A 16,921-nucleotide genomic window follows, 5' to 3' on the forward strand; every position below is an offset into this window, starting at 1 on the left:
CCGCCTGCCATTGCAGGGGACACGGGTTCAAGCCCTGATCCAGGAAGATCCCACATGCTGCGGAGCAGCTAAGCCTGTGAGTCACAACTACTGAGCTCACGTGCCACAACTACTGAAGCCCATGTGCCTAGAGCCCGTGCTCCACAACAAGAGAAGCCACCGCAATGAGAAGCCCATGCACCGCAACGAAAAGTAACCCCTGTTGGCTGCAACTAAAGAAAGCCCATGCACAGCAACGAAGACCCAACACAGCCAAAAATAAATAAATTAATTAATTAATTTAAAAAATCCACATTCTCTCTTCACAGCACATTGTTACCCATCACCTCTATCTTGAAACTCTTTCTTCCTCTGACCTCCATAACAGTATCTATCCTGATTCTTTTCCTTTCTCCCCACATATTTATTCTTTATTTACTTCACTGGTTATTCTTACTTCTACATGTTTCTGTGGACGTAGTTTTTAATGTCCCTGCCATTTTTTCACTCTTTACCTTAGAAATTTCGTTCATTTTCATGGATTCTATCACATCTGTGTTGATGACAGCTAAAGCTAGATCTTTGGGCAATATCCAGTCTCACACATCTTACTAAAAATGTTTATGTGGCTAATAATCATTACTATAGATTCTTCAAGTCCAAAACAGAACTCATCATATTTTCCTCATAAATGTCCCTTTCCTGTCTCCCACCTTCCCTCTCTCTCTCTCTCTCTCATAACATTCTTCCATCTACAATTCATCATCTTACCCATTTTATCACGTCAATCACCAACTCCTATCAAATTCTTCCTTTTCCACTGTTCTTATGCCTTTAGGTCAATTGGACACACCTGCCCAAGCCACAGCTGGAGTGACATACAAAGCTACCACCAGCATTTTGCATTGTGCCTCCAGAATCTCACTAAATCCAAATCCTATGTTTTCACTGTACTACTTACCCTGTTATCCGAAATCACTACACATTGACCACTTCCCTCTGCCAAGCCTCTCCACTAAAATCTTAGTTACAAAGATTGGTATTTTATATTTGACACTTATTCCCTTCCAAGACTCAATTTTTATCTTTGCTCTTCTGATAAGGCTATACAACATATCGAATAGTCCTGCTAGGCAATAAAGATTACTAATGTTTTGACATAGTTAAGAACCCAGAAACTGTAATTCCACTGTCTACCTGCTTTCTTGGGCTACATATCCCTTGGAAACACAATCAGGGGAAAAGTAGACTAATCAAGAGACCATCCTTATGTTACCTGCCCTATCCAGCCTAGATCCCATTATCTATCACTTCAGTATGCCAATGTCCTCACCTTTAATATTCACTGTCCTTATGTAGCATCCACACAGTAAATTCCAAAATATATATCAACCCAAATGTTCACGTCTCTAGCCCTACTGTATTGAACTCATGAATGTTGTTGGAGAAAATTACAAATTGGTCTAATGCAAATTCTTTGTCTCTAATCTCGACTTGCTTTCAATGCCACCCAGTTATCCTCCTATCTCCCTCTCTTTTAGCAGCTATTTCAAATCTTCTCATCTTTCCTACCACCACCACCCCTCTGCCCCGTAGTCTCTGTAGACAATCTCACCTCCTGCTATGTGGAGAAATTAAAAACCATCATATGAGAACCCCTCAAATTTTCTGCCATACTACCTATAAACATACCTGCTCAGCTCTCAGTCTCTCCAGATGATCCACTTCTGCCACATAACATATGTTCTTAATCTTACTGCTTCCTGATATCTCAGGGTTGCCACTCTATCAAGCCCCCCATCCAAAATTCACTCTTTTTCTCTCCTGTATCTTTAACCTTTCCCTTCCTGCTAGTTCCCAACAGCACTGAAACATGCTTAAGTCTCTATTTTTAAAAAAAGCAAGCAAACGAACATGACTCCTTTTAATCTGATGTCCCCTTCTAGTTACTGAAATATTACTGCTTCTGCATAATAACCAAGTTTCTTTAAAGAGTTGTCTACAATCACTGGTTCAATGTCCACACATCTTATTTACTCTGCAACTTACTATAATCTTGTTTCCACTCCGCTGATCCATTGGAATTTCCACAGTCTACAATGACCAATTTACTGCTAAATCCAATGGTTATATTGACCTCTCTCTCTTACCAAAATGCCTCTTTGCCTTCTGGTTTCTAAGACACTATCTTGTTCTAGTTCTGTGAAAAATGCCACTGGTAGTTTGATAGGGATTGCATTGAATCTGTAGAATGCTTTGGGTAGTAGAGTCATTTTCGCAATGTTGATTCTTCCAATCCAAGAACATGGTATATCTCTCCATCTATTTGTATCATCTTTCATTTCTTTCATCAGTGTCTTATAATTTTCTGCATACAGGTCTTTTGTCTCCTTAGGTAGGTTTATAACTAGATATTTTATTCTTTTTGTTGCAGTGGTAAATGGGAGTGTTTTCTTAATTTCACTTTCAGATTTTTCATCATTAGTGTATAGAAATGCAAGAGATTTCTGTGCATTAATTTTGTATCCTGCTACTTTACCAAATTCATTCATTAGCTCTAGTAGTTTTCTGGTAACATCTTTAGGATTCTCTATATATAGTATCATGTCATCTGCAAACAGTGACAGCTTTATTTCTTCTTTTCTGATTTGGATTCCTTTTATTTCTTTTTCTTCTCTGATTGCTGTGGCTAAAGCTTCCAAAACTATGTTGAATAATAGTGGTAAGAGTGGGCAACCTTGTCTTGTTCCTGATCTTAGTGGAAATGGTTTCAGTTTTTCACCATTGAGGACGATGTTGGCTGTGGGTTTGTCATATATTGCCTTTATTATGCTGAGGAAATTTCCCTCTATGTCTACTTCCTGGAGGGTTTTTATCATAAATGGGTGTTGAATTTTGTCAAAAGCTTTCTGTGCATCTATTGAGATGATCATATAGTTTTTCTCCTTCAACTTGTTAATATGGTGTATCACATTGATTGATTTGCGTATACTGAAGAATCCTTGCATTCCTGGGATAAACCCCACTTGATCATGGTGTATGATCCTTTTAATGTGCTGTTGGATTCTGTTTGCTAGTATTTTGTTGAGGATTTTAGCATCTATGTTCATCAGTGATACTGACCTGTAGTTTTGTATGGAAACACAAAAGACCCTGAATAGCCAAAGCAATCTTGAGAAAGAAAAATGGAGCCGGAGGCATCAGGCTCCCTGACTTCAGACTATACTACAAAGCTACAGTAATCAAGACAGTATGGTACTGGCACAAAAACAGAAATATAGATCAATGGAACAGGATAGAAAGCCCAGAGATAAACCCACACACATATGGTCACCTTATCTTTGATAAAGGAGGCAAGAATATACAGTGGAGAAGACAGCCTCTTTAATAAGTGGTGCTGGGAAAACTGGACAGCTACATGTAAAAGAATGAAATTAGAACACTCCCTAAAATCATACACAAAAATAAACTCAAAATGGATTAAAGACCTAAATGTAAGGCCAGACACTATCAATCTCTTAGAGGAAAACATAGGCAGAACACTCTATGACATAAGTCACAGCAAGATCCTTTTTGACCCACCTCCTAGAGAAATGAAAATAAAAACAAAAATAAACAAATGGGACCTAATGAAACTTAAAAGCTTTTGCACAGCAAAGGAAACCATAAACAAGACCAAAAGACAACCCTCAGAATGGGAGAAAATATTTGCAAATGAAGCAACTGACAAAGGATTAATCTCCAAAATATACAGGTAGCTCATGCAGCTCAATATCAAAAAAACAAACAACCCAATCCAAAAATGGGCAGAAGACCTAAACAGACATTTCTCCAAAGAAGATACACAGATTGCCTACAAACACATGAAAGAATGCTCAACATCATTAACCATTAGAGAATTGCAAATCAAAACTACAATGAGATACCATCTCACACCGGAACAGAATGGCCATCATCAAAAAATCTACAAACAATAAATGCTGGAGAGGGTGTGGAAAAAAGGGAACCCTCTTGCACTCTTGGTGGGAATGTAAATTGACACAGCCAGTATGGAGAACAGTATGGAGGTTCCTTAAAAAACTAAAAATAGAACTACCCTATGACCCAGCAATCCCACTACTGGGCATATACCTTGAGAAAACCATAATTCAAAAACAGTCATGTACCACAATGTTCATTGCAGCTCTATTTACAATAGCCAGGACATGGAAGCAACCTAAGTGTCCATCGACAGCAGAATGGATAAAGAAGACGTGGCACATATATACAATGGAATATTACTCAGCCTTAAAACGAAATGAAATTGAGTTATTTGTAGTGAGGTGGAGGGACCTAGAGTCTGTCATACAGAGTGAAGTAAGTCAGAAAGAGAAAAACAAATACCGTATGCTAACACATATATATGGAATCTAAGGGAAAAAAAAAAAAGTCATGAAGAACCTAGGGGCAAGATGGGAATAAAGACACAGACCTACTAGAGAATGGACTTGAGGATATGGGGAGGGGGAAGGGTAAGCTGTGACAAATGAGAGAGTGGCATGGACATATATACACTACCAGATGTAAAGTAGATAGCTAGTGGGGAGCAGCCGCATAGCACAGGGAGATCAGCTCCGTGCTTTGTGACCACCTAGAGGGGTGGGTTAGGGAGGGTGGGAGGGAGACACAAGAGGGAAGAGATATGGGGACATATGCATATGTATAACTGATTCACTTTGTTATAAAGCAGAAACTAACACACCATTGTAAAGCAATTATACTCCAATAAAGGTGTTTAAAAAAAAAAAGACAGTATCTTGCTTTTCCTCCTAGCTACTGCTTCATAGTCTTTTTTGGTGGGAACTCTACTTCCTTCAAAAGTCCCTTAAACATTGGTCTTTTTTAATGTCCTACCCTTAGCCCTTAACTTTTCTCATTTTACACTCTCTTCTCCATGTGATCTTATTCCTGTATGTTAATATATCACAAACTTCATCCTCAATCCAGACTTCCTTTCTAAACTATTAGATTTCTCCACTTGAACTTCTTTCAGGCTACTCCAGTTCAACATAACCAAAACTGAATTTATCAACATCCGTCTCCAACCCCAAAATGTTGGAACGGCTCCTCCCCCTTTGTTTCTATTCTCAGTAAATGGACTCACCAACCAAATGTTTTCCTAACCCAGAAACCTAGATGTCAACCTTGACTCCTCCTTCTTCACTGAACTTCTCACCATTCTCTAGACATGGTCAGCCCTTTCTCTAAACATTCTCTAGACTCTGCTTTTTCAAATAGTGCTCCTGTGCCTAAAATGCTCTCCTTTCTTTCTTTTTTCTTAGGACATTTCCTACTTATCTCACTCAGTTTGACTCTTGCAGATTTTGTATTAAGTATCCCTCCAAGACTTCACTCCTCTCGGTTTCCATTTCCAACTATTCACAACTCTGCTGTGATAATTACCCCATTATTTCATTCACTTCTCTGTATCCCCCATAAGACTGTAAGTAATGTGAAGTTAGAGGCTGTGCTTTGGTCATATTTGTATCCATGCATTTCATACAGTACATTGGCACTTAAAAAATTATTGAATAATTTTTTTAAAAAATCTTAACAAAATGGAGAGGGCAGACAAATGAAAACTAGAGAAAAATGTCAAAGATGTTTTGGTAAGGAAATATAAAAATGTCCAATCTATAGAAAATAGATGTATTTTTTTCTCAACATAAACACTGTTTAATCACTTTTTATCTAATTATAAAAAATATAGTGTTCATTGTAGGATTATCAGAAAATACAGAAAATTTTTAAAAAGAAAATAATCTCCTACAGTGGTATCATTATTCTGTTTTTATTATTTTAAAATATTTTTATAACAGGGACTTCCCTGGTGGTCCAGTGGTTAAGACTCCGTACTTCCATTGCAGGGGGCACGGGTTCCATCGCTGGTGGGGGAATTAAGATCCTGCATGCTGCATGGTGTGGCAAATATATATATATATATATATATATATATATATATATACATATATATATATATATATATATATTTTACAACAAAAAGCTATAAAGAATATTACAGCAAATTCCTGTGTGTTCATGATTATTATCCCTCAAGAACTCAGAGACTCCCCAACCTTCCTCACACAGTTTTCATTCCCATGATTTTTTTTGACTTAATGCTCAAAAACATTTTTGGGTCAACCAAGATCTGTTCTGCTTTAAAATTAAGTTGTTTTTTCCCTTTGCAAACTATTTCATAGTCATAGAAGACAAGTGGTCAGCATCTCCCTTTTCCCTACATAACCCCCCTACATTTTCTTGTATACAGCAACTACATTATCCCTTATTATTGTCTTCTTTGGACAGGGTAGCCTTAATTGTGTTAGGGCTGAGTCTCCATCTTGCTGATTATTTCAGGAGAGTCCCTCCAGTTTTTCCAAGTCTTAAACCAAATAGAATGTTATTTCCAAAAAGCAAATAAACTAAAGACTCATTTATAGTAATAAAAGATATCCAGCTTAGAGGATGAGAACCTGCATTTTAACAAAACAACAGGAATGCCTTTGTCTTTTCCAATCCTCTATTCAGAACTACACAAAGGCAATGTCTTTTTTTTTCTTATTAATTCCAGTCTGCAAATGAGAGTGTGTAGGGGTTACAAAACACTAACGAATTACTCATGGTATACAACTTCTAGCTCTTTATCAATGCCACTCTTCTTTACAGCCAGATTCCACATGAAGGCAATATTAATACTATGGAATTTCTGCAAGCTGATTATTCCCCTACAGGTGGCTTTTCACAAAGAAGTCTGTTAACCAACCTCAAAATTTTGACAAAATTGTTTCCAATTAATTGATATTATACTCTACTCTTTCTCAAGACTTTTCTCCTCAGCTTTATACTCTATGCCCACAAGGAAGAACAATGTCCTAGCCTCTTGTGAGTCAGGCTGGTTTTATATTTTTCCTCGTTCTCTGTCAACCTTAAAAGAAAAGGACCAGAAAGGTGAGGAGATGGCCTGTGATTACTAAACGTCTTCTTTAACTACCATGGCCATCATCTGCTCAACAAAGGCTGAAAAAAATAGATGCCATAGAGAGAAGACAGTATATTAGACTGGCTAGTATGCTCAGCTAAGCTATAAAAGAGAGAAGCTTCTTTGGCCTTGTGCTTATGTCTTCTTTCTCTACCTCTTCTCTTCTAGCCCCTGCCCATACAATGCCTAGGCCCCCATTGTCTTTATATTATCACCTCGACTGTGCAGGTTCCCCACCCAAACCTGTTTGGCTGGAGTAGCCATTTATGCTCTGGCTATTTCTCCTCCTGTTTCTCACTAGCAACCCTCACCTATTATTGTGTTCTTTTCTCTCAAGGATTTGCTAGGTAATTGAAACTGATCTGAGAAAATAACCCATATTAAGATAATAGATGATAAAAGCCTAATGAGTTTCCGCTTTGAGGTAGCAAGTTAGGACTGTGATAAGAGCCTTCCACATCTTCTTAACCCCAAAGTGCAATACTTTCAGGCACTATGGAAGACTTTTGAGAGATTTCGGCCTTCTCTAGTACTCCTTAAATCATCCTGCAGAGGCCAACCAGAATCTCTTGAGCTTCTTTGCAGATTGATAGCAGCCACATAGTTTCCTTTTTCTCTCCTTTTATTCTTACCTATCAAACCTTATTACCTATCACATACAATCAGTGAAAGTAAAGAACCTCTATAGTTTATCAAATATTGCCTGCGGCATCTCCTCCTTTCTTTCCCTTCTTAACATTGTGATTCTCCCTGTTTGGCAAGTGGTTAAGTGCCTGGACAAAGACACCTATGTTATTAATTATGGATATGCTCAAGAGGCCTCTGCATTTGGCTTTTTATTTTTCTTAATAAACTGAAAGAATAAGTAAACCAGTAAAAGGATCACGTTGGTTAGCACTTAGGGGCAAATGGATACTCTGGGTTCAGTGCCCCTTTCAATCCCACATTCCTGGTAATACCCAATTAGTGCCTGTGCATTGCAAGGAGAGGCCAAATGGGGACGTGCCTAGTCAGGCCTCTGTACAGCCCTTGCAGAGACCCATTCACTGCTACACTAATCAAATCATTCGGCTACACTCTGTGACTTACTTACATATATGCTAGGGATGGCATTTTAAAATGTTAATACCATGGATGAATCCAAACCCATTTGAGAACTGCTCATATGCTCAATTGAAAGCACTAAAGTTCAAAGTTTGCTTAATTATTTCCCATAAACACAATTCTGAAAGCTCTTTTTGTTTATTTCAAGTCAAGAAAATCCATTTTCTCCCTGATGGTTATTAACTCAAATGGTGGATGGGAAAGTTTTTTTTTTAATTTTAATTTTTTATTACCTCACCTCAGATTTTTCTAGCTTAAGCTGTGTTTTATATAACACCTATCATAGAAATTCTAAAATGAAAAGTCATACAAATCATCCAAACAGGGTTTTTTAAGGAAAAATACTTGGCAGCATTAAGCACAACAATTTCTCCTTAGTATTGAGTTAAGTGGGCTTATTTTATAGTCTGTCATCCATTGCGTTTAAAATTACTTCTGTTCTTATACTTGCCATGAATCACTATTAGCTCTCCATCTCCCTTTCTATCTCTAGGTCTCTTTTCTCCCTCATACTCATACCTACACATTCATTTACAGTCCACATTGTCAAAGACTAAATGATCATTCTTTGCAGCTGCTGTAACCAATGCCACTTGTTTTTTCTGAGTCATTGGAGTCAACTAGTAGAACCCTTCCTGCCCATCTGCCTAATTACTGACCAAGCACTGCATCAGAAATTGCAATTGATAATCACACAGAAGAAGCAGAAGGTATTAATCCTCTTGGGAGAGGGTGAACAAATAGGCAAAGATGATGAAGCATATTTCCCTTGCATTTCAGCTGATATTTGTATTTAAATGAGCAGCTTTTTAAAGGCTAGTCATGGACTTTTACCTGAGATCTGGAGTGCATTTTGCAGCAGCATTTCTCAGCATCCTGAAAAAGGAATGATGTATTGCTGCAGTAAAAATGAAAATGCTAATGCACACATGAGTAACGTTTTTCTCCTCTGAACGGTATATACTAACTCAGGCTATGTGGAATCATTTACTGATGCATGCACTGATTGAAATCCAAATATTCTTTAAAATTAATAACCTGTTCAACATTCCTGGGGAAGATTATGGCCATGAAGGCAAATATTATTGTCTCCCTTGAAGAAATATTTCCACAATAGGTAAACTCTCTTAGATTTGCAATCAAAATTAGAAATCTGGTGTAAGCTCTGATTTGACAAATACTTTACAAACCATACAAATTGCCTGTCTCAAACTTTTATCCCAATAAGTTCAGTGCATACACAAACAGTATTCCAAGAGTTTCTCTATTTGGGTAATGGATGAGTTTCAAGCTTTCCTTTTAGTTGGAGGCTTTGGATATCCAATCTGGCAGACTGCTGTGGTCTTAGAAGGAATAGTCATTTGGGGGGGGGGGGTAGATATAATGTTTAATTGATTTCTAGATTTTACTTATTGTTTCTATGAGTATAGTCCTCGGCTGAATTAGAGTAGACTGAAGTGAGAAGCAGAGAGCCACCAGAGGAAATACTAGATTGAAAATAGGGATGCCTGGTTCATTGACAACCCCCAACTCCTACCTCTTTTCCTCTACTTACAGAGTAATAGAAGAAAATCACTTAACTGCACTGTTCCTGCTACTTCAAACTCTATCAGCTGGCAAAAGAAGAAAGTGTTCCACGTCTTAATTACACACTTTTTAAAAAGTCCAATCTGCATTATGTGTTCAATAAATACTTGTTGACAAGAGTGTCAATTCTCAAAGGAAATCGCAGGCTCCAAACTGAATCCTTACACTGTCATTTTTGCCCCTCTAGCTTTGTCTTCTCAGATTACAAATGAAGTCTACCCTCTAGAGCTGCAGGAAAAAAAGAAAATCAAATGGCTCATACTTGTGGAACAGCAATAACAAAAGGACCTAAGGATAAAGCAGTCCACAAACCAGAATCCCTTAATTCTGAATGTACCTAAAAGCACAGTTTACAGTAACCAGATATGAAGGTATAGAGAGAGGTAAACAAAGCGGTTCATTATTCATCACTTAAGGCAGTCATATAAAGGGATGCATTTTCATTAACAGTGGGTTGAATCATTAGAAAACCTGAGCTACTCAATCCATATTCAGTGCTTGCTCTGCTCTGCTAAGTGAATACTGTAGGGGTGGGTAGATTGCTGTTAAATAAGATTCCAATTAAGAGTTTATTTTTCTTGTGAGCCCAAACTAGGAGCTCAAAACTTCAGAGGTACTTAATTTTGATTAAGTTTTTAGCAGTATAAAGTTTTGAGTTGAGCCCAAAGATTTCAGATGTCTTAAAAATCCAATAGCTTTCTAACAATAACTTTGAAGCTGTTAGTTCTTCTTCCCCTGCTCACTCTCCTCCCTAATGGTGTTACCCCATGATATGCCAGCACCATTGCTTTCCGCCCACCCCATTCTCCGTCTTTTAGTTTTCATATCTCCCTCCCCCTGCTGGATTTTCAAATTTAACATCTCCTCATTCAAAGCAATGATTGAAAAGTTTCTTTGCAATCTGGTCTGTAGTCCTTGAATTCTGACAGCTTTGAGATGCTTCATTTCCTTTTTATTCTCTTCTTGAATAATCATTTTCCCCCTCCTTTCTTCCAGAAAAAAAATTGTTTGGGGGAGGAGGGGTAAATAGGGAGGAAGCATCTATATTTTATTTCCTTCCCTCTATTCTTGGTAAACTATATATATATATATATATGTGTGTGTATATATATATATATATATATATATATATATATTTTTTTTTTTTTTTTTTTTTTTTTTTTTTTAGAAATCTCTAACTCTCCTGGCAATAAATGTCTATCTCTATTTCCCTACTGACCATCATTCTCTTCTTTGTTTTTGGAATTCTCATTATTCATCTTTACTTTTTCTGCAATAATCTCTCCTATCTCTTATTAAGTTTTTTTTCAACTCTTGAAACCCTCTTATCATTTTAATCCATTTTATTATTTGTAATTTCAAGCTTTGATGGTTTACCACTCAGGAGTTTCATGACTCGTTTGCTGATACTTAATCTAGGCAAAATCATTTGGTTGAAATGAGAACTAATTTTTAAAAAGAAAATAGAGATGATCTTTTAAAATATTTTAAAATATTTTTTTTCAGGATACGTTTTGAATGAATCCCTCGTTAGGAAGAGAATGATAAAGGTTTCTGGAGATATTATCTTAGTCATCATTTACAGAGGGATGTTATACCATCCACTTTGCATCATCAGTCACAATCCCTTATGGAGAAGAACAGCAGCTTGGGTAGAACAGAATGAGTCAGTATGCCCTTTCTTATTCCCCTATGGCTTTTTCCGTCTGCTTTCTCTTTATTAGTGGGATTCTTAGTCATTAATAATAATAACAATCCTCTCAAAATATAACATCTTATAGTCCAATCAGTCTAGGTCAACTGTCCCCAACAATTAGATAATGATCTACTAGTAGATCTCAAGGCCTTACCTGGGTGGTCTCCAAGCCATGTAGATCAAGGGTTGAAAGGTTGATATGTAGATCAGCTTCTCCAATCACATGTTCCTCTCTAAGATTTACAGAGAAGCCTAGTGGAGGGAGGTTGCATGCAACAATCTGGTTCAGGAGGTAACTAATCCTTTAAATTAGCAACTCATATTTCCCTGCATGTCTGCAACCATCACAAACTTCAGTTAAATACAAGTGGCTCCTCATCAAGAAATGGTTGCCATTTTATTTCTTTTAAGATGATTTTACAATCCCGAAAGAGAGAAAATAAAATTAGTATGGTGAAGGCTCATTCCTGGAGGTCTTGATTACTATGACCAAAATAAGAAGAGGCAGAGCAAAAGTGAAAGATTGCTTTCACCAAAAGTCAGTCTCAAATTGTGGACAGTGGAATGACTGTTACTACCCAGTGATTAGGCACTATAAAAGATTTCAAGAGACCCAGTACAACAGTCTCAGAGGGGGTTGGGAAATACTGGGTGATTGTTTGAAATACAAGTCAACTAATCACCCAGTCACATTTCCCAGGACATTAAATAGACAAGTGGGATGGAATTATGCTATTCTTATTAAGCCACTTAACTGGAAACTGATAACACAAAGGATAGGCCAGCAATGCATCCCTACAGCTCCCCTCCACCCCTTCCCTTGCATCCTCATTCAGAACAGGAAAGTAGGTAAAATGAACAAAATATTGTAGATTGGCAGCAAGACATAGTGGAAGAAACATGCTATCTACAGCTAAAATCGATGCCTTTAAACAGGAAGTTGCAGAAGAATGGAAACTTAACCAAATAGTAAATGAAGGCGTCCCTGCAGCTGATGAATCAGAAGATGAAGCTATTGCTTGGAATGATGAAAGAAGACACAAAAAGATCAACTGGTGCCTGTGGATGAAGAGTCTATAACTGTTTGACGTAATAGAAAACTATCTTAATGTTATCATGAGATTATTTAAAAATATTAAAGCTCCATTGGACAGAATTCCAGGGATGTTCTCCTCCAAAAGTTACATATCATCCAATCTGTCAAATATTAAAAATATTCCAAAGCAAGTACAGTGAATTTATTTTAAACTCTAGTCATTCACTGTTAAGTATTTACTTAAAGGTTATGCGACTAAAGAGGAAAGAATAGCCTAGTTTAAAGGCCACAAATAGAAAGCTGTGTCTCACGGGGAGGGGGAAGGGAAATCTGGGATGAAGTAAGAGAGTAGCATTAACATATATACACTACCAAATGTAAAATAGATAGCTAGTGGGAAGCAGCTGCAGAGCACAGGGAGATCAGCTCGGTGCTTTGTGACCACCTAGAGGGGTGGGATAGGGAGGGTGGGAGGGAGACGCAAGAGGGAGGAGATATGGGGATATATGTATATGTATAGCTGATTCACTTTGTTATAAAGCAGAAACTAACACACCATTGTAAAGCAATTATACTCCAATAAAGATGTTAATAAATAATAATAATAATAAATTTTAAAAAAAAGAAAGCTGTGTCTCATAATAGTAGAGATTATGGATGTCACAGCACTGTATACAAGAAGTGTTAATGAATTACCTCGATTAACTTTTTGATGAAAATTGGAATTTTACATAAGCTCCAGCCTCAAAGAGCAGGAGCTGAGCTGGACAGAAGGGGAAGACAAGTCACCTGTTTAGAAAAGTATTCACATGCTAAGTTCAATAAGAATTTCTAGAAGAACCACAATAAAAGCTATACTGATTACAACTGCTCCAAGTTGAATATTAGGAGGTTGGGCACTCAGTTATAAGATTTTGGAATTTTAGGCAAGCATTTAGGAAACAACAAAATATTATAGCACTGAAGCAACATGCTTTAAACAAAATGGGAAATTATTTAATGGATAATTATTCAAATGTTACCCACTAGACTATCTGGACAAAATTTGCTATCCACACCCATTAGCCATCTGAAAGTACTAGGTTCTGAACTGTTGCAGAATTTTTAATACAAGATGCTCATGCCAATACCCAGAGCTATTGCAAAATGTTTCTAGGTAATATTGTAAAAACCAGCACTAGACAGCACTGCTTTAAATTCCACCATGTGGACATTTACCATCTACCAAATAATTCTAGAAAATACCCACTCAAACTGTGACAAGAATAATATGAATGGTGAACAAGGCTGATTTTAAAGTAGCCAAATAGACGCCTGCCTATCTGGCATGATTTACGAGACATTGGGAAAGGCATATGCCCCAAATTACCTCTTTAACTAATGGTTGAAATTCCATCCTTATGGATTCACTAATGTAAGGTTTTCAAAGCTGGTAGATTTCAGCATGTCCTTTATCCCCAAATTGAAATCTAATTATTCCACAAGAAGGCCAAACACTGATCTTTTTATAATTATCAGTTGTTAACACCATAGTACTTTAACAGTTGAATTCACAAATGTGACTACTAGTTGAGAGTACTACACTCTATGGTGGAAAGGGCCTTTAGGGCAAGATTGCAGCAGAAGATATTAAAATAAAGGAAGGAGGAAGAAAACTTCACTTACTTGATTTGTTATTGGGCCAAAAGTTGGTCCTGTGTACAGACCTTGATAATAGGTGATGCAAAATTCCTGTAAAGGCAGAATAAGAGTAAAATTATGGGCATGGATATAGGGCTTAGCAATGTAAATAAAGGAATGACACTTATTCCATAGAGAGAAAGGAATGTGGAAATGCTAGAGAGTGAAAAGATAGAGATTTGAGGTGAAGAGAAGAAAAAGGACTCATTTATACGAACATCTACCTGGCAAGGTCAACGTAAGGACTACTGAAAGAGAAAGTGAGTTTGGAGTTTAGGACTTACGGATACTTACTAGTAATCATTTGGAAATGGGATAGAGGTTTATAAAGAATCTCAGCTTTTTTTGGTGACACTTGACTGCCGGCTTATAAGAATGGACAAAACAGACAGAAGTCTCAGACTACTAATGACAAAATATCATGTCTCAACTGAAAGCTGCAATTGAACCATAGGCTTTTCACATGGAGACAAAGGAGAGGAATAATAAATATTGAAAATTTAACTTGCCCCCAAACTGTCACACTTGAAATAAACCTTTTAGGGCAAGTATGATTATAATCTATATAATAGTATTGAGGAAATGACTAGCTCTACACCACTAAAATAAGAGTGGGTGATGGTGTATTTGTTCCTTAATTATACTACAACAACCTAAGAGCAAAATCCACCTTGAAAACTGAGTTTCATTATTCTGATTTATATTGGCTTAGGCAATATTTTAAATGTAAAGCTACATCTAATTATCTTTTTTTTAAATTTATTATTTAATTTATTTTTGGCTGTGTTGGGTCTTCATTGCTGTGCGCGGCTTTCTCTAGTTGTGGTGAGCGGGGGCTACTCTTTGTTGCAGTGCACGGGCTTCTCACTGCAGCGGCTTCTCTTGTTGCAGAACACGGACTCTAGGTGCGTGGGCTTCAGTAGTTGTGGCACGCAGACTCAGTAGTTGTGGCTCGTGGGCTCTAGAGCTCAGGCTCAGTAGTTGTGGCACACAGGCTTAGTTGCTCCGCGGCATGTGGGATCTTCCCAGACCAGGGCTCGAACCCGTGTCCCCTGCATTGACAGGTGGATTCTTAGCCACTGCGCCACCAGGGAAGCCCATACACCTAATTAATCTTAAGGCTAAAAACAGATAGCTTGGTTAGTGACACTGAAGGGTTTGGTGATTTAGGATGATGGTCATTGAAAATAACATTCAGATCAAATTCTTCAGAGATTTATAAAAATACTATACATCCTTTAGAAAAACTAAAAGATGCCATTTTGTTTTAAAAAGGAAGCGTGATTGAGGCACACATTTAACTTACAAATATATGTGGCGATTCTTAAATTATATTGACCAAAATAAAAGTAATGGTCCCAAGATTCACCAGCAAATTAAGAGAGACTGACACGTGAAAAATATAGGGTTGATTTTAAAGCAAGAGACAAGACCTCACCACATTTGGTTCACCAATAATTATCTCTCAAATAAAGCTGATAAAAGAGTTCTATGGCTATTTCTCATCATCATCATGAAATGCATTGGGGAGGAACTATAACAACAAACCAATAAAGTCTGGCCAAGAGACAAAGAATTTGGCCATTAAGCAAACCCTCTGACATAGTTCACTTGTTCACTTGTACAATATTCAGATGTAGCTATTATGCTTACTATCTAAACTTTATATAGTACTTTCACAGTTTACAAAGACTTTCACAAACATCATCTCTGTTAGTCATTACAACCAATCATTTAAGCTTGGTTTCTCATTGACTAAGTAGCTTGTGCAAGGTCACAGCAACAGAGCCAGAACATAAAATCTGACCTTCAGATTCCAAGTCTCTCTCATGCTGCTTTTCCACAGTTGTCTCTCAATAGGTATATATTTAAAAACTTACATAAAAATAATAATTAAGAATGTAGCTTTGGTAAATGGGGAGAGAAATTTCCAGGCATCAGTTTGTAACTAGACGGTTGATAAATCCTGGTTATAGATCATGTCCCCGTGCAATCTACAAGGTGGCATTTATAGAGACTATTTCAAGTTATCAGGATATTTATATCCCAAAAGCAAATTACTGTAAGAATATTGGGCAACTGATTTCATGTTATGAAGAATTTACACCAGATTAGCAAGAAACAAAGAGCATCTCTTAGGAGATGGTTTCTTCCTGGGTGCTTGTATTTGGGTCCAGGTAGACCTAAATTCTTCCAGTCTCATCATTAACAATTCAAGAGGACGAGGGGCTCCAATAACAATTCTGCCTTTTATTAATTTGTGACCTTGGATGAGTGACTTAACATATGTAAGCTTTACTTATTTCAACTGTGAAATGGGGATTGTAATGGAGATGAATAGCTATAGCTTATATGAAAATACCTTGCATGAAATATGTCATTTTTATAAAATTAATTCTTAGTTTATTAATTAATTAATTAATTTTATAAAATTAATTCTTAGTCTGTGGATCAGAGAAGAGACACTCCCTTGTGCATAAACAGGAGGTAAGAGGGGCAGAACTAAGGCACTCCCTCTCCTTGTGAACATAGTGGCAGTAAGTATAGCTGATCTTAAAATAACATGAAGCATTGGACCCTTATACAAGGGTCTCAGCTATTAAGAACCCATGCATAAATCACCAGGAAGCCAGTAGGAAGGAATATCAATCAGGAAACGATTTATGTACTTGTCTTTCATTAGTTCTTGTTTTCCAAAACCAGTCACATAAGCTAGGTTTGCTCTCATAAGACTTTGGGATCCAAATTTTAGAAAAAATTCACTTCACTACCTAGTTGTCTGAAGTTTTAGTTAGTTTGTTTACCATCATATAAATCT

The 16,921-nt window shown here is 37.1% G+C and overlaps 1 protein-coding gene across 6 annotated transcripts in view; it reads right to left on the bottom strand.

Annotated features, from left to right (window-relative positions):
- RPS6KA6 (ribosomal protein S6 kinase A6) overlaps positions 1-16,921 on the bottom strand; it is a 202,331-nt gene that overhangs the window by 178,806 nt on the left and 6,604 nt on the right. For 3 of the 6 annotated variants that reach the window (XM_059910277.1, XM_059910279.1, XM_059910278.1), the window contains 3 exons: positions 14,089-14,154; positions 11,542-11,620; positions 8,939-8,980 (listed from right to left, as the gene is read on the bottom strand). The exons of 1 other annotated variant lie outside the window; for it this stretch is intronic. In XM_059910277.1, coding sequence (XP_059766260.1) covers positions 8,939-8,956 — 18 coding nt within the window. In that variant the 5' untranslated portion in view covers positions 8,957-8,980; positions 11,542-11,620; positions 14,089-14,154. The remainder of the gene's footprint in view (positions 1-8,938; positions 8,981-11,541; positions 11,621-14,088; positions 14,155-16,921) is intronic. 2 more of the 6 variants (XM_059910281.1, XM_059910282.1) reach the window with 1 other exon arrangement.

This window comes from Balaenoptera ricei, chromosome X, assembly GCF_028023285.1.
Source record: "Balaenoptera ricei isolate mBalRic1 chromosome X, mBalRic1.hap2, whole genome shotgun sequence".
Classification (NCBI taxonomy): Eukaryota; Metazoa; Chordata; class Mammalia; order Artiodactyla; family Balaenopteridae; genus Balaenoptera; species Balaenoptera ricei.